The sequence below is a fragment of the Lissotriton vulgaris genome, chromosome 7 (genome assembly GCF_964263255.1).
Source record: "Lissotriton vulgaris chromosome 7, aLisVul1.2, whole genome shotgun sequence".
Lineage (NCBI taxonomy): Eukaryota > Metazoa > Chordata > Amphibia > Caudata > Salamandridae > Lissotriton > Lissotriton vulgaris.
Window position 1 is genome coordinate 1039052511 of NC_141695.1, and position 18556 is coordinate 1039071066.

Below are 18556 nucleotides of genomic sequence, written 5' to 3' on the forward strand. Positions count from 1 at the left end.
TATATAGATTTGCTACCAAACCGTTGGTTAAGGATAGAAGTTCTTAAGTTAAGAATAGGTATTAACCCAATATTTTTAAATAGTGCAATTAAATCAGCTTTAACGCATCCTGATGGCAAATGTGTGTGTAAGCTAGGAATGAAATGTAATATTTTGCACATTTTACTGGATTGTGATATGTTTTTAAATTTACGTAAACAGTTCCTTCGTCCGATATTTTTAAAATACGAGGTTGAGGTGCGTTCTCAAGCACGGGAGCTTCTAGTTGTTATGGAAAATTTAGACATTGCAATAGCCATCGGGAAATTTATGCTGGGTGTTTATAAGTTCCCGGTTTGGCAGGAGGCTCAAAAACAGCAAGTAGCTTTATAATCCAAATGAATCCTTGTTTTAAACTGTATAAAGGTAGTTTTTAGAATAATTTGACTTTTTATTGATATGAATATGAAATTGTGATACGTTGATTTTATATGACAAAGTAGGATCTCTGGTTTATAGATCAAATGGTCTAAATAAACTTTATTTTTGACTTGCTCTCTGGCGAGGTCAAACTTGACTTGACTTGCATGTGTTCTTTCATCTTGTATTTACTCTTAAGAGATGTTGTGTTTCTGTAGGATTCTGTGCAATGAAAGGCTTTTGTACAGCACACATTATGAACTAAGTCACCTCTAGGTGCTGGGCGATTCCAAGATGTGAACGGGTATTCATGACAGGGCACAGTTGAGAGCTCTGGAGTTGAGGATCAAGTCAGGGCAAGTTTCTCTCAGTGCTCGTCTTTGAGACTTAACATATTCATTCTATGTGCTCATCCAATCCTTGGCCTCCTGAAGAGGGTACAGAGCGATGGCCAATTGTAAACATCGTTTTATTTAACAGTATGTATAGAAGGCATACACAGATGTTTCATGAAGTTCTGCTAGAGGAAGTGAAAATTCTCAGTTTACATGTGAGACACGGGAGAGCGTATGTGTGTGTCAGAGGGAGAGGGCAGGTGGCAGACACAAGGAAGTACAAGCAGAAACATAAAGTGGAAAAACAGAGCTAAATGCGAAGGAGATGATGTTTGGCAGATGGAGGATTTGAGACAGATGTGGGGAGGAAAAGGTCATAAGTACCGGTGAGAACAAATGCAGAGGAAAGTGCTATGAAAAGGAGAACAGGAATGATTGAGTCACCCAAAGACCAGTAACAACCTCCCCCCTCCACCCCCCCCCCCCCACCCACCCACTCAACATACCTCAGTAATGTTTAATTCACTATTTCATCTTTTTAGAATTCACATTTTTTTCTTCCATTTATTCAGAAAATGCTAATTGTTGTTACTCATTTACCTGATACTGAAACAAGCATTGGCATTGCCAACTTGCCCACCTTCTCTAAGGTGTATGTTCATTGTTGTGTGATGCCTGAATTGAACAACAGAGAACTAATAGAACAGCACCTAAATAGCAGTCAGGTGGTATGCTGTGTAAAGCACGGGAATCTAGTACACGTGTTTTAAGCCACCCCATTAATTATGTAGGTCACCCCTATCGAAAAGGATTTCTAGTTATGTTTCACTGGCTAGGCCCTTTTTCGACCTCCCATTCCTTCTTCATCACACTTAGAGCACCGCCCTGCTGAGCTGAGACTGTGACTGTGGGAACAGGTTGCCTCGCCGTATATTTCGGTGGATAATCAGCTGCCATGCTCTTTAATGCTCCGACACTTGATATTTCAACACATTGCCATGACGGTAGCTGTCGCATTTGCTAGTAGGCTCACGCCCACGATTGGCTGTTGCAGACAAACAAAGCCTCAAAATACGAAACGTCTATCGAACGCGTTCAAGGAGCAAATAGTGTGTTCTCTGCACCATGCTTCATAGCCAGGTTTTTGTGTCTAAAGTCTGTGATGAAACCCTTTGATGTCAGGCGGCAAGACGCACGTTATACACACAACACTGGTGAATATTTACCTTAAACCACTAATTATTTTGGATGGCTTTATTAGGTTTGTAATGTGAAGTTCTGTGCAACAAACCTGAGCTGTCTTGGTCAGCCAGGTTCTTGATCTGCCCAATTGATCGCATGATTTGTGATCCATTGGGGGTGTTTCCTGGCATGTGGTGTTTTTATTTTTATATAATAGATTTACAGCCAATGCGCAGGGGCCATCTGCTCTTCGGGTGCCATATGGACAACGCCTGTGGTGCTTTTTTAAAGAGGAGATATGAGGATGTGTTAAACAACCCAGACTCGCTGAGAAACCTTTGATTCTTCCCCCACCAATAAAACCTTCAAGATTGTCATCTATGGGGTTATGTTCCGTTCACCTATTCTGAACATCGTGGCCTTCTCAATGGATGTAGTGTCCCTGTTTGCACGTTTTTTGCGCTCTGCACCACACCTCCCAACCTACCTATTTTTCATATGAGCGATACAGGGGGCATTGAACATAAATAACTGCATTGCAGCAAAATGTGGTGTCAGAATGAGTTGAAAAATAGCTTTTAAAGAATACCAAGTGTTTTCAGGTCGAGCCTGGGCAGTGCATTCCCTGCTGTGCGAGTCATGCTGTATTCTGATTTGGACTTGAAGCTCAGGCCCACTCTCCACCCATATTTTTCATTGGATTGTGTCATTGTCCTTTGTAAATGTTGGCTTCTGATTTGTTGAGCGGCTTATTAGTCCCTCCTAAGCACCTCCCTGTCTTCTGTTACCTCCCATTAGGACTGTCCCGTTTACCTGTTTCCTAACTCGGGAGTTTCATTAGAAGTTTGGAGAACTATTCACTGAATCTAGACAGGACTCACGGGACGACATCAGTGGTGGCCTCTTCTATGCATTACCAGCGCACCATGCACCCTTTGACTGTGGCTACACCCCTCCCCCCCCCCAAACACTTGCTGGACTCTGGCTATGGGGGCCGCTTCTTTGCATAACCAGTACGCCGTGCGCTCTTTCACTGTGGCAATGCAATAGGTCTCACATTTGCAAGAGTTTGAGCTATTGGCATTGTAAATGACCATACCTTTTATTTATTTGTTGTTTTTTAAAACATAAATAAAAGGTATTGTCATTTACAATGCCAATATCTTAACCCCTTCGCTGCGGCGGCTATTCCGCCGCAGCGCTAAAGGGGCGGGGCGGCCGCGCGGCGGCTGCATGCTGGTGACGGAGCCGCTCCGTCACCAGCCGCGGTTGAGCTATGCTGGTGACGGAGCGGTTCCGTCATGACCCGCCCCGCTCATTGGAACGCCCGCGCAGGCGCGAAATCAGCGCTGCGCAGGCGCGGCGGCTGGGCCATGACGGAACCGCTCCGTCATCAGCACAGCGCACCCGCAGCTGATGACGGAGCGGTTCCGTCATCAGCATGCAAAGGGTTAAACTCCTGCAAATGCGAGACCTATTGCATTGCAAATGCTTGTTATTCATAGCCTTAAACCAGCATGGACAATCCTGGCTTAGTGAGCAATATTGAGTTGGATCAATAGATAGTGACAAATCTTAAAATGTTAGAAATTTAAGATGGGTTAGCGGTATAAATCATTATGCAAGCTACGGCATTTTTGCTGTTGTATTGCCTGCTAAGATTAGATGAGCTTTAACCATATTGGTTCTTCCCTTCCTAGATGATTGAGATACCCAACAGCAAAAAACAGTGCACAAACATAGCTTTGTACCAAGCTTCTAATAGAGGGCGAACAACGTAACTTTTATCGGTAACATTTATATAAATCAACAGCAACTTAAAAAATATAATTTAGATCTGTTTTTCTTAATAGGGGCCTCCAGGACCAAAGGGAGAAAAAGTAAGTTTAACTAGACATGCACTCTTTCCAGGTAATGCAATATTATATATTGTTTTAATCTCTGCCTACTACTTAAAATATGGTTCCTTTTACTTGTATTTTCTTTCTCTTCTTATGGCACGCTCTTCCTACACTGTGTCCTAGTCTGAAATAGAACATTTGCATCATTTATGTGAAATTGCTTTATTCTTTCTGTTTATTCTTTCTGTTACAATCTCTCCCCTCCTGCCTGGGTCCCCCATTATTTTTATCGCAATAATTTCTCTTACCATAAAGGATGACCAGCACTAATTTATTTTTGCCTGCTCACCATAGTGGGTTTTTAATGCAATAATTTAGTTAATAGGTATACAATTCATACAGCCACAGAAAGATGCACCTGCTAGTCTCACAAAGGATTAATTATTGCTGTGTTCGATTTTAATTTTTGAGGGCGTGTAGGTACCGTCCACCATCCCCCTTACTTACCAACCAGTGGCGTATCACAAACTAATAAGGCCCCCATGCAAAATATTTCAAAGGGCACCCAACATTCAGAACTGGACTAGGTACCCAAAGGAGCATTGAGAATTATTTTTACACCAACCACACAATGCAGTGAACATAGAAGGTCATTCCTTGCTGGAAGGGTGAGGGGTTCCTTTCTCAGGAAAATCTTGGGAAGAATGAGGTTAAATTGTGCATAGTCCACACGTTTTGTGCAGATAGTGGCTAAAAAAAATATATCCATACTTTAGAGTCCCTTATAGTATCCAGTAGTTGTATATTCCTGTTACAAATGTGATATACCTCTTGCCACCTTTGTATTTTAAACAAATGAATTATGTATATTAGCGAAATGGTTTTGTTTTATTATGATGAATTTTATTAAAGATTGTTGTACTTTTTACTTTTTTGAACCCTTTTACTTGTTTACAGTCTTTATTGCAATTGTGTTTTGTAAAGTTGCTTGGGAAAGATATTTCTCATTTCACAAATGTGATTTGTGCCAGTAAAATATTGAGGGCCTGATGGAAGGCAATCTTGCAAATACTTGGGACGCCCAATACAAAGTGCCTATTGTTATTGGTAACTGGGAAATATTTGATGCGAAAATTCTATGGCAAAAGTACTAGTGGCAGTGTTAAGTTTTGTACCAGGGCATAAAGCCCAACTCCTTACTTACGTAAGTTAATATTCCATTAAAATGCTTGCACCGAAAAAAAAATACTATGCTCAGGCCCTCAGTGGTGAATAGCAGCTACAGGAACTGAACGAAAGGCTTGGGAAGCACAAACAGCCCCCAAAACCAGCTCTCCTGCCTACAGTCAACAGGAAGGAAATCCCTCAGATTACCAGCTAGCCCGACCATTGCTAGTGAGATTCAACACCCACACTCATGGCCTATCCGCTCAACAGTAAGCTTGCCACCCCAGATACCCTCAATGTTAAGGTGGTTTGGGCTTGATGCCAATGTCTTGATCCATATATGTTAATGCCAGTGGGACCTGCCCTGCCAATTCTCTGGAGACCCGGGGAGGAGCTGCCTTGTAGGAACCCGTGAAGCGGCAGGGCCTTTCTGCTAGTGGGGTGGGGGTCATGTCTAGGCCTGAAATTTCGTTTTGTGTCTGATTTCAGTGTATTGTCGCTAGCACAGGCAATATATTAAAGTGCATGAACTGTGGTTGATAAATGTGAGTGTGTGCTAAACTCTTTGTTCTTGTTTCAACTTTCTGTTCCTTCCAGGGAGAACAGGGTGACATTGGCCCACGGGTGAGTACTGGACCAAGAAAATTATTTGTTATGTTGTGTATATTGTACACGAATGTATTTGAGTTCATTCGAACTTGAATGTGAAATGGTTTGTATTGATACAACCCTGAGCATGCAGATGCAATGTGTACCTTTCATTATGAGTCGCTTCATGAAGCAGTTTCTTTACAAAGTATTCGAATTGTATTTATTTGAAAGAGATATGTGTTGCTGTTAAAATATATTTGAAGAAGTAAAAAGTACTTGAATTATTTGAACATAATTGAAATTAGCCGCCCTTCATTTAAACACTTCTTCGGTGTGAGCAACATCTAATGTACGGTTCTCGGTTCTATCATGGCTGCGGCTGTTAAAAACGCAGTTTTATTTCTTCGTCACGTTTCACCCTGATAACATGTAGGCTTACAATATTTGTCAACGGTCTACAGGTCACATAAGGTTTTAATACTGTTTTACTCTGATATGTGCGAGAGCGCCAGATTGTCCTGAGGTCTGGACACCGATCAATAAGTGGGGCCCGCGCGCCGCAGTGAGAGTGATCGGGGCACGTGATGTGTATCCGGTGTCCAAGTCCTCCGTCATGTCCGCGAGGCATGCACGCTGCTTTGAACCGAGGTCTCGTGTCTTTACGTTGGAGGTCAAGAATGCTCTCTGCTTTTGAAGCTTCCATTTCAAATGAAGCTGTATCTTTTCATGTGGCCTAGTTTGTCAAAGCGGACCTTTTTTTTCTGTTGTAAAAAGTGGGAACTAAATCTGTCATAGGACGATGATGGGTCGAGCTGGCGGGCAATGGGTGATATTAGAAGCGAGCTGGGACTGAGTGGCCACCTCCATTACTACATCACTATGAGACAAGGGGCACAATGCACTCACAGCAGCAGCATGGCTAAGCATGCTACTGCAAGAGCGCGATTGTGAGCGCGCCAGGGTCGAACTGGCCTGTAGGGCATTCAGGCAGTGCCTAATGGGCTGGTCTGACAGGTCAACTTAGGCATGTTTTTTGGCTGTTGATGGGCATGTTCTATGGTCTGCAGGACAGGTTTTTACTGTTGATGTCCTTGAGATTAAAACAAACATTGCCTGCCTTTAGTAAGCTCACACCCATGCAGTCTTCAATACACCGCAGAGCACTTACGCAGCATGCCTTTATAAGTTCAACAAGCCTCAATTTGCAAACATGGGCCACTCTTTTTAGCTATCTAATTCACCAAAAGGGGAGCATTATGATTTTGGTGCTGGGCCCTATTTTCTGTACTAGTGCGACACTAGGGCTCGACTGTGCCTCTGCCCAGTAAGCATGCCGAACAGACATGCCACTCAAAAAGCATGCTTGTTTGAGACGGTGTACGGCCAATCAGCTGGGAACAGAAACGCCCGCTCACCTACATTGGCATTGCGATTTAGAGGTTTTTACAAAAAAAGGTGGGTGAACACAAGTTTCTGCTCCCAGCTGATTGGCTCCTCCACTATAATTTACAAATATTACAAAACGTGTAACTTTTTAATGGATTGATTAAGGCAATCGTATATCATCAAATTCAGAAAATGTCCAATTTCTCATTTTTAAAATATGGCACATATAATATCAGGCTCCACTACCCCGTTCCGTTTCTCCTGAATTTTGTGCATAATCCATTCTACCCAACAGAGTGGGGTCTTGTCCCACAGTAATCCTTTGAAAGGTTGAACCACCCTTTGGAACAATCATTTTCTGCATTAGCCTTGCATCCTGCCTTGTTCAGCATGTTTATAACTGTGGGTGTCTGGTTCCCCCAACCCTGATAATTAGTCACAGGGGCTGTCTTTACTGTGGGCTAGTGTTTATCTGAAGGTGTTTATACCTTCTCAGCCTGGGAATTATGGATCCCACAAAACGTAAACCAAAAAAGAGGATAAGTCACAGGGGTGAGATTGTCAAAATGAATGACATAAATTTCGCCAAGTGAAATATGAGTATTTACAATGGGACGTGGTAACACAAGTTCCATAATGAGTGACATATGAACACATGTAATCATGTTTCATGATAGTCCATGATGCAGACGGAACTAAAAAGACCTGCACTATTTAAGGCACCATATTCTTATTGGACACATCTTGAGTTTGCAGAGACCGAGTAACATTAGCCACTAGGGACCGCTGAACTATGCAAGTTTACACGCACTCTATGAAAGCAAGAGCCAGGAGGAGACCCGCTGTAACAGGTCAGTCAACCAGACGTCATCCGTGATGAAGTTGGTGCACAATGACATAACCCTATCAAATCTGCTCCATGTTTCTTAACATCTATACGTGTCTTGAGGGCCAATTGAATGCCTTTTACAGAAGTTTTGTGGAACCTTTCTACTAATCCTTTGATGCTGGCGAATATAGCGCTGTCCTTATATGATGAATATTTGTATTCTTAAGGAAACTGGTAAATACATTTGAGGTAAACTGTGTACCGTTGTCCAATATAATACTTCCAAGGAATCCTTGTTTTCTAAAAGTGTCCTGCAAAAACTCAAATTCCACTCCAGAATCAATCTGAGAGACAATTTCAACTCCACCCACTTAAAAAACAACCTACTACAACTAAAATGTGCACCTTTTCCACTTGAAATACCCTCATATGGACCTAACCATTCAATAGCGAGTTTTTCTAATGGCTTCTCAGGCACAGACTAGTGTAGCAGGTTGGAATGTTGCATTTTAAGAACCTTGTCTGAATCAACACACAATGAACAATTGTTTACAAAGGTAATAACATCGTTGGCCATGTAAAGCCACCAAAACAGATCACTCACTTTCTTAATATTATCCGTTTGGCCTATGTGTACCCAACGGGCAAATGAGATCAGGTTTTCTGATGCCAAGCGGTGGTACAAATGATTCACCTTTCAAAATCAAATCATTAAGAGTCAACTCACCTCTAACTTTCCAGTACCCACTAAGCTCTTTAGACACATGTTTCTCCAATGGCCATCCTTTGACAATATACTCTCTCAAAACATCCATATTTTCCTCCTTCAAAATGGCCTTTATCCACTCTTCTTTAGACACCAGATGTGCCACTGAAAGTACTCCATCTTTAACAGTCGCTACAACACGTTCTTTTGGGGAAATACATTCCTCAAGGGATGCAATTCACTTGATAGCCTAGACCAATAGTCTGTTCTTTTTTTTGTAATCCAGGTATATAAGCAACTGTAAAGTTATACTCCTATAAATCTGCAAGCAATCTTACTTGCCCAGACGATTCCTTTCCTACTCCATTTTTGTACAACAATGATATCAAGGGTTTGTGGTCTATCTTAAATTTAAAACGTTTACCCCACATGCATGTTTTGAAATGTTCTATCCCCCATGCACATCCTAGCACCTCCCATTCTATTGTGGAAAATCACGTTTCCGTTAATGTAAGTGGCCTAGGAGCAAAAGCAGTGGTGTTCTCGACCCCTCCCTTAATTTGGCTCCATACTTAATGTAACCTTATTAGAAATATTTCATTTTTATAAGAGACATCAGTTGACTAAGTCAGTGGAGTCTTATGCATCTAGTTTAAGAATTCTGATTGCAGATTGTGACTTTAGAGCTCAAGTGGCTACATATATCAGGGATCAATTGATAATATGTAGTTCCAATAAAAAATTATAGGAACAACTATTGCAACACCATAGTCCAACGTTGCAGGAGGCCATAGAAATTGCAAAGAGTGTAGAACTTTATATTACTTCCTTCAATACAGTCGATGTTGAGAGTGTGTCGGTCGGTGTGGCTACATTGGGATTGAGAAATTTACTCTATCAAATGCTTAAATTGGTTAGTAGGCATCTGTGTACCCACTGCATTTCAAGGTCACACTCATTTTAATTTAAAAACTGTCCAGCTAAGGGTAAGGAATGTTTTACATGTAAAAGAAAGTAGAGCATTTTGGGCTAATGTGTCAGAGTGTGAGCAAGAGAGTATCTAGTGTGTTAGAAAATTCAATGGAAGATGTTGTGGAGGATGACATAGGTTTGGCTAATACTGTAATTTGCGTGAGAGAGGGAAACCTGGATGAAAAGGTGTGTGGTCAAGTAGTGCATACTACTATAGAAACAAGTGATGCTGATACCAAACCATATATACCTCCATTGTGTGTAATCAATATTGATGGGAAAGATTTAGAGGTTATGGTGGATTCTGGTTCTCCTTATACTGTTAGCTCTGATTCTTTCTTTAACAAAAATTGGGAGAACAGAATGTGAGGTTCCGTGATTCTGAACCCGTTCAATAAAGGTCGTCGTATTGAGACGATTTTGGTATCAGCGGACCGCAAATGATGAGTGCGGTATGTACGAGTGTTTTTGTCATAATCGATCTATGGAAACACTATGTATTCATGGATTCCGTTCGAACCTTGATAAGTTCAGTGTGATACATTCAACCACCTTGTGGGTAGTAAGCTGATATGGTAGTTCTTGTGTGTGAACTGCATACACTTGGGTTCTGAGGACATCTATATTTGAGCAAGAACTTACGAGGTCCCATGGCTACAGAGTCTAATATTAACCGCATGCTCGTGTAACAGCTGGGTGTTGTACCAGTGCTTGTGTATAACGCTAATTTAGGAAATATTGAGAGAAACAGCCACGGATTCACCGATTTTACGTTTTTACTCTGAAAAAGGTACGTTTACATTTCAGCATGCAACATGTGTGTAAAATTGAACTCCAATGTATATCTGTGCAGCCCTACCAAGTATGATCTGTCAAAAACGAATAATTTTATACCATGCCAGAACACATCTACGCTGCTTATGTCATCAAATCGTAAAACAATAAATGTTTACTATGTTTCAGAGAACAAATATGCATATTATAAACACATGTTATGTTCTTTTAAATATGGATATGGAATGATATGATTGATTCTTTGCCCCAATGTCTTAATGTGTTGTGTCCATAGGGCTCTGGTATGGGGGTCTCAGCAGGCCTGCTGAGCAACCAAATTCTGACAGTAAAGGTTTGTGTTTCGAAAATACAACTCACTTTCTCGAATAGGCGCTCAACTCGCTGCTCAGCAAGCCTCCCCGTCTTCCTGTCTCTGATATACTTTCCTCTTCTGCCATCTAGCCCGATTGTTTTCATTTCCTAATCTTTACATCTATATTATATGTGTACTTTGGCACTTTCTTTGTTATCTAGTTGAGGGGGTAGGTTTTTAAGCAGGGGTTTATTGTTGTATGGTAGCAAAATTGATTAATTACATAGACAAGATAATCTGCCTGTTTCATGAGATGCGGAATATCTCTTTGAAAGTTGCTTGAAAGAGTTTCATTGGTCGGGTCTCGATGCCTTGGACAAGTAGTTCTCACGTTTGAAAAAAGAATATGTGGGTGGATTAGGATGTGCATACTTAATCTATGATTAGGAAAAGTATGGTTTTGTATATATTTTTCCGAGAGTGGTATGGCATGTATGCATTTCATGAACTCTCTATCAGCAAAGGTGTCTTTGCAATGGACTTGTACATGCACTGTAGAACAAGCACTGGCATAGCTACTAGGCCTGGCATTGACCTTCAGCCTTTTGGCAATTCTGGTTTTGTTTTGTCATGGATTATGCAAATCTTGATTGTTCGGCTAGGTGCGGTGTCCCATCAATCTAAACACAAACATTGGCTGAAAAGGAAAAAAATGCTTTGGTCCTAAAAAAGCACACATTGCCATAGTACATCCTGGCACTGAAGGGAACTACTTTGTGTGTTGATATGCTCCTTGTATAAGGGAAGCAAGCTTTAAATCGTAGTGAAGTCAGCCAATGGCTGAAGTGGGCTGACACACTTGGTGCATGATGGAGTTGGAGAAAGTAAATTGTGAATGACAGAATCACACTAATGACGAAGTCTGTCTGAATACCCCTATATGCAATTATGTTCTACACATTAATTTAGTAAACTCTAAAGGTATTGGTTAACACAGGCTTAAAAAAGACAATTGGTCTGGCAGTGGCTGCCAGCCTCTTGACATTTAGAAAGGAGGCAAGAAAGATAGAAGGAAAGAAAGAAAGCGATGATAAGGCAAGAAAGAAAGAAGGCAAGTAAGTGAAAGGCAAGAAAGAGAGAGGCAAAGAAAAGAGAAAGAAAAAGAAAAGAAGACAAGAAAGAGGAAGGAAGGAAAGAAAGAGGAAGAAGGAGGGAAGGCAAAAAAGAGGAAATACAGAGAAAATCAAGAATGAAGAAGGAAACAAGTGAAGAAAGAGGAGGGCAAGAAGCAAATCAAAAGGGAAGAAAATAGGAAAGGAAAGATGGAAGCAAAGAAGGATGGAAATAAAAAAGAGGAAGAAAAGGCAGAAAGTAAGAGGAAGGCTAGAAATAAAAAGGAAAGAAAGAGGGAATTAAAGAAAGAAAGAGCAAAGAATGAAACAAAGAAGGAAAAAAGAAAGGAAAGAAAGAATGACCGACAGACAGGTTTGCAAAGACAGAGCACCTCAAGAGCTTTTAATCAGAGTTCATCTGAGTTGCTTTCATAGTGTTGAAAAACAGCAGTCTGATCAACAAAGCCACTACAAAAGGAATTACAACAACATTGGCAGGAGGCTGGAACTGATAAAGCTGGAATGAGCCCTATGCTTTCATGTGGTAGGAAGTGTCCTGCTATCACATCAGGCTCTATAAAGAAAAGGCAACAGTAAAGTAATAATAAAGTAAAAACAAAAACACTGGCACTGAAACGAACTACCTTGTGTTCAGATGTGCTCCTTGTGAAAGGGCTAAATGCAGCCACTCAAAGTGAAGTTAGCCATTGCCCCATTCTGTAGGTTGTAGTGGGTGTATGCAAAATGTGAATGACATAAGAACGGACAAATGGTTAAAGAGAGGTGGCTGGAAGCGCCTTTATGTAAGTATATTATGCATATAATTTTACTGGACGAAGCAAGGTGCTTGAAAGCCCATAATGTAAGTATATTATACATATAATTTTACTACAATTAAAAGCACTTGGCTGATGCCAGACCTAAAAACAATGTGGCTGACTTTGACCCAGCATATTAGCTCAAGCCCTCCCACTTCCTTTCCCAGTGATTACTTTACTTTTAAAGTACGTGTTCATTAGAGTTGCCTGTCTACAGCATAGCATTTCAGATAGGCAGCTTCAAGAGATAGGCAGCTTCAAGAGTAACTGAGTTAACCAAGGCTACCATCCTGTACTCGTGTGTGGTCCTAGAAGGGAGCGCAATAATTTTGCATGGTTTCATACAACAAGAAATGTGTCCTAGGGCATGCATTTTGGGAGGAAAAAAGATGTAAAGGACAATAATAACCTCACATGGTTACATATTTTATCCAGATGAAAAATGCACACATTCTTATGCCATTCCTGTTACCTCCAATCAATTTACATTACATGTGTGGTAGCAGAGATCCACAAATTACTTATTAAATACGTACAGACATTACCAAAATAGGTCTGGTTTTAATGTCCTAACAAATGTAAACATAGACATGCAGAACTGTTTGCATGCAGAAATGTGGTTTAGCAAATTAAAGCCAGCCTTATTGGTGTAACAAATGCTGGGACAAAATGTGGCATAGAGAAATGTTTTCTGTAACGAAAGAATGTAAAAAATACAGAAGTGAATGGGGGAAACAGTGTGATGATCAAGTGTAAGATAGTCCCTCATTAAACCCAATGGAATTACTTACTAGAAGGCCGAACGATACACTAAACAGAAAATAGGTGAGGCGAAAGGGTAATCCTTCTCTGGATAGATCCAAAGTTCAATTTATGAATACTACAGACAGATGAGTGGTCAATCAAGATCTTATACATGTAAGACTAGAAGAAAATGTGAAAATGAATGGCGAACAGTTTTTTCTTCATTGGCTGTAGGTCACGGCGTCCCTCAAGGTTCTATCCTGGCACCCACTCTGTTTAATCTCTACCTGGAACCAATAGGGAACCTCCTAAGCAAATCTGGGATCCATTACCATCTTTTTGCGGATGACACTCAAATCTACCTCAAGGTGTCTTCCGCACACGATCTCTCACTATTCAACTCTACTCTCAACTCCATTCACAACTGGATGTTAGCTCACCAACTCATTCTAAATCCTGCCAAAACTGAATTCTTTCCTCCTTTCTACCTCTCTCTCACCCCCTCCCGTTCAATTGTGGATGGATCAGCTGAATTTACTCAACATACCCATCATTGTCGACAGATCTAAATCCCTAGGTGTCATTCTTGACAAAAGACTCAACCTAATCTCCCACATCAACTCTATTGCCAAGAACACAGGTACCAGTTGCGCCTTCTGTGGAGGACCGTCGGTTCTTACCGGAGAAAACCTTGGTACAATCGCTGGTTCTCTCAAGACTGGATTACTGCAATTCTCTCTGATGGGCCTACCCAAATCCCACCTCTCCCCTCTCAAATCCATCCACCATTCAGCAGCACACTTCTTTTCAGGGTCTAAACAAAGCGACCACGTCACTCCTATCCTGTCCTCTCTTCGATGGCTTCCGATCGAGGCAAGATCTATTTACAAAACTGCCTGCATCACACACAAAACCTTGCACACGTCCTCCCCTCGTTACCTGGCAAATAAATTGAAATTGTCCGGAGGCTCTCGACCCTCTCGCAATGCGGAAAAGCTTCTGCTTGAACCCCCCGTCTTCAAAAGGGAAAGATTGATGGCGCAATCCTTCTTAGGCAATGTGGTGAGAATCTGGAACTTACTTTCCCCATTGCTCCGTGCCACCTCCTCTACCTGGATCTGCAAAGCTGATCTCAAATCTCTTCTCTTCCAAAGACACTTTCAGAACTAATACTTCCATTCTCAGGTCCCTCTTGGAAGTTCGCTCTTCATTGTAAATTTGTATAATTTACTGCACATTCCACACCCCTGCATGCTGTGATGGATTTTGTGTTTGTGTACCCTTCTTTTTTAGTCTCCTGTTTTTCTTTGGAATGTTCTATTTTGTACCACTTTTCTCTTGTAACGTTACCAACTCTAATGTACAGCGCTCTGACAACTTCGGGTATTCTATTGTATTGTAATTGCATTTATATAGCGCTTACTTCCCCTGACGAGGCGGCGAAGCGCTTTTTCGATAGGTTAGTCAGTTATTTAATGTCAGCGCTTTATAAAAATGCACTAAATAAAAAATGAAAGAATAAAAAAATCTCTAACCTTTCTTTTTAACACTCAACCATTGTTTAGTATTACAGGTGGGTGAGCTACTGAAAGCACGAGACTGGCTTAAGGCAGAGGTCTACTCTGTCCTCCTGGACCCTCGAGCCCAAAGCGAGCCGAGCTTTCATGTGGCATCTGCCTGGTACCGTCGCTCTAACCTCATGCCGAGCAATCGACGACCCAATGACAACAGCCTCTGAAGTGGGCGAGAGAGAGAGAGGTGCCCTTATAGTGGCTGAGTTGGACAATTTGAAACCATCTTCCCTGCTTAACCAAACTGTGTGATCTATTTCACAGGGCCGCCTTTGATTTCATTATGTCACGAGAGCGCCTTCAAATACGTGCGCTGTACAAAAACCTCTCGTGTGCACGTTTTAATAGACTATAATGTTGTTCCACTTGGTCTACGGTTTAAATGCCAAACATTATCATGGTTCGGCTTGTGCACGGCCTTTTTGAGCTAAGAGAGGCCTCCGGCTCGTTTTTCCCTGTTTACTTTTTGGCTCTCCCAACTCTTTTTTAACTCCTTAACACTGGTAATTAATTGGCCCATTATGTTCTTAACATGCTTTCTATTTTTTGCGACTTGATGCAAGAACGAATGTGTTCCCAATAGGACAACATCGAGTTACATAAAATGAGTTGTAAAACATTGAGTGTGTCTGCTCTCTAGTGGTCGTGAATAGAATGCACACTCGGATTTCAAACGTACAGCAGTACGAAGACCTGTAGTACTTACTGAACAATCAATGCTTGGCAGATGGTAAAAACGTGTGCAAAGCGTTCAGCTTGCTCTGACAAAAGTTATGAAACCTGATACAACTGGTTGATAACTGTTTAGATATTAAAGTGCTTCTGGCAAAGCTTCACCTGTCAAAAGCAATAGAGCTGTGTTCGGTTAAAAAGAGAAATGGGTTCTGCTTCTGCCACACCAACATCTGCTGGAAATGAGGACAACTGAATTAATTGCACGTGCATTTTATTGAAAAAGCTATAAATGACGCCACTGAAACTTTTGTTAGTACTGCAAAGTGAAGGCAACGGTAGCCCGATAAACTCATTTTGTTTCACTGCTGGTGATGAACATTGTGTGACTGAAGAAACAGTGTTTGCTTGAGAATAGAAAACGCTTTAGTATCAGACAGGCAGTACTTTATTTTACTTAGATTCGACATCCCAAAAATATTCCATTATGCGCACCTATTAGCATCATCCGCTTTTCCTGAGCAGTGTTATGCTGTATAATTTAACGTTTAGCCCTTTTTTGTTCTTTATATTGCGCAAATCTCATTTGTCTTTTCTCCTCATGGGTGCCAAGCATGGGGTTAGGAGCTAATCATTGTAAGTGCAATTATGGAACACCTTACGCCCAAAACTGAGTAAAGCTTTATTGGTGTTACAGAACACCATCTGTCTTTCCACCCCTGGCAATTTTTTCTGCATGCTACGCCCTTGCACACATCCATTTGTAATGCGCTGGAACAGTCGTTCTAAACATTTTTACATCTGTGGACCCCCGCTTTAATCACAACTGGAACCCAGGGTCATTATTGTTGGAATCCTGAGTCAGTGCTAGAAGCCGGGGACCCCAGCTTAAGCATTTTTGATGACTTAAATAAAACAATTCACAAAAAATACAGAAATAAGCATTAATGGAACAAATACACAAAGATTGAAATAATTGTATTCACAAAAAATAGTTCAAAAAATCAAAATTTTCATTTTAATGGGAAGGATTAGCTTTTGTAAATACAATTAAGGCCACTCTTCGTCTATATTATTTTCTGTTTGATACACCTGCACTGCTCTAATGAATCAATCTGAGGAAACTAACCTAGTTTTTAGCCTCTGATTCCAAATTCCGTCATATTTGCAGAACATTTTAAATGTTCAATTTTACATTTTGCTTCTTTATTTATATGCACTTTAATAATCTGTTATTTTGATTTAATTTAAGAAGCAGTCAAGTCAAGTCAAAACAAGCTTTATTCGATTAATTAAAATCATAAAAGCAATTCCATCACATATATATAAAAACGACATTTCATGTGTTAAAAATAATTCATGGATAAAAACAATTTACATTTAAAAAAGAGCATTTAGGAGAACAATTTCATATATTTACATAGGATAGAGCATTTCATCGGTAGAACTAATGAATAGTAATAAATTAACACATGTCAAGGAGCATTTAGCTTAATGCGCATAGCAGCAACCAAAAAGCTTGCGACCCCAAATATTACTTTGGTGCTACTCAAGAGTTGTAGGTAACGGAGAGCGGGACGGACTTGTGTAAACCCTGCTTCTCTCAAAATAGGTAATAAAAACAGTCTCCTACATTCCTCATAATGGCCACAAAACATAATAAAGTGCATCAGTGACTGTTCAGAGAAATTATCACAGCTACAGGGGATAGATGGATCTGATTTTCCCCATACTGGATAATTCCCCAAGGAATACTGAATGATATTAAGTCTAAATCTCACAAGGAGGTTACGATGGAAGGGACGGGTCACAATAATCAGGTAGGGTTCCAGTTTAGGGGTAGTCTGAAGTATGTAATTAGCTCTGACTCCCGGTTTTTGGACCTCTACTTCCTCCCGTTCCATCTCCACACGTCCCAAGAAGTTGTTCTTAATCCACAGTACGTCACCCTTCTGGATGGTACTCGGGGCGAAATATAGTTCTGGCCTCCCCAGTTTATAAAAGGTGTTTTTAATGTAAACCAACCATGGGATTTTGTTAACTTTATCCAGTGCCATACAGTCTTTTAGGATGGAATGGTTTAGACTGATTTCGGAGTTCAGTCAAGAAGCAGTTACAGACCCCTTGAGTGCCTTTGTAGATCCCCCAGGGGCCCCAGACCACAAGTTAAGAACTACAGTTGTAGACGCTTCCGGTCCAGCACCCTCATGGCCCCCCCTGCTATCCGAGTGAAGGGCTTATTCTGAAGGGTATAGCTAGTGAATGTGGTTGTGGCATTTCACCTATAAAGACAGTAATATTCTCAATTAGAACAGATAATGAGCAGAGTTCATTACAAGAGATGCTACAGACGAAAAATTGATGGGCTAGAGACGGTGACGTGTAAGATGCCTCTAACATTCTATGCTAATTCATTTGCAGTAAGTCCATGTATAGTAATATGGTCCAGGGCACTCTGCCCCAGAGAAATCTGCAGCCATTTACCTCCTAAAACATGTGCCAGTGCCACTGCTCCTGATATACATTTTCCCTCAGCCACCCTCACTGGGAGTAGAATCGAGAGTTACATTATTCCACCACTCCCCCCTTATGCCTATAACCAATCACCCACCATGTAATACTTGGCCCTGGCATGACCCTGTCATAGGTCAAATACAACCTTACTGTTACAACCAAGATTAACGAAACTGCAAAGTTCAACTTCTATAGCGCAGTGTGTTACTTACAGATGCGTGAAAGTTTTTACAGTACTGTCCACTTAAATGCTCTATGCCACTCGGCTATGGACCAGGCCCCCGATAGCGACACCCAGGATATGCTGCTGTCTCTTCTGAAAGAGTTTCAAAGCATTTTGTTTCAAAACCCCTGTACAGTTCAAACACAGCAGTTTGTCGATTTTCAGCTCCATTGTCCATAGGGCATGCCATGAGTTGTACCGCTCCTGGCCAGCGGCTTGGGGCACAGGCATGCCTCGCTTTTGTCATCACGCCAGCAATCAACCACACGTGTCTCCTTTCTTTACATGCAAGAACGTTAAAATAGTCACCCTCCCAGTGCTACTGGAAAGAAAGTCAGGATAATCGAATGTCAAATAAAAAAACTGTTATAATTCGTGGACCGTGCCACCACAGAAGACGCATGAAA

At 41.1% G+C, this 18556-nt stretch overlaps 1 protein-coding gene across 6 annotated transcripts in view; it reads left to right on the top strand.

Annotated features, from left to right (window-relative positions):
• The window catches only part of LOC147702888 (uncharacterized), a 353529-nt gene that overhangs the window by 151185 nt on the left and 183788 nt on the right, over window positions 1-18556 (top strand). For 5 of the 6 annotated variants that reach the window (XM_086931472.1, XM_086931470.1, XM_086931475.1 and 2 more), the window contains exons 2-3: window positions 3770-3796; window positions 5522-5548. Coding sequence is in view for 1 of the 6 variants with exons in the window: in XM_086931471.1 (XP_086787597.1) it covers window positions 10487-10534 (48 nt within the window). In the remaining 5 variants the exon portion in view is untranslated. Of the gene's footprint in view, window positions 1-3769; window positions 3797-5521; window positions 5549-10477; window positions 10535-18556 lie in introns of all 6 variants that reach the window. The other variant, XM_086931471.1, reaches the window with a different exon arrangement.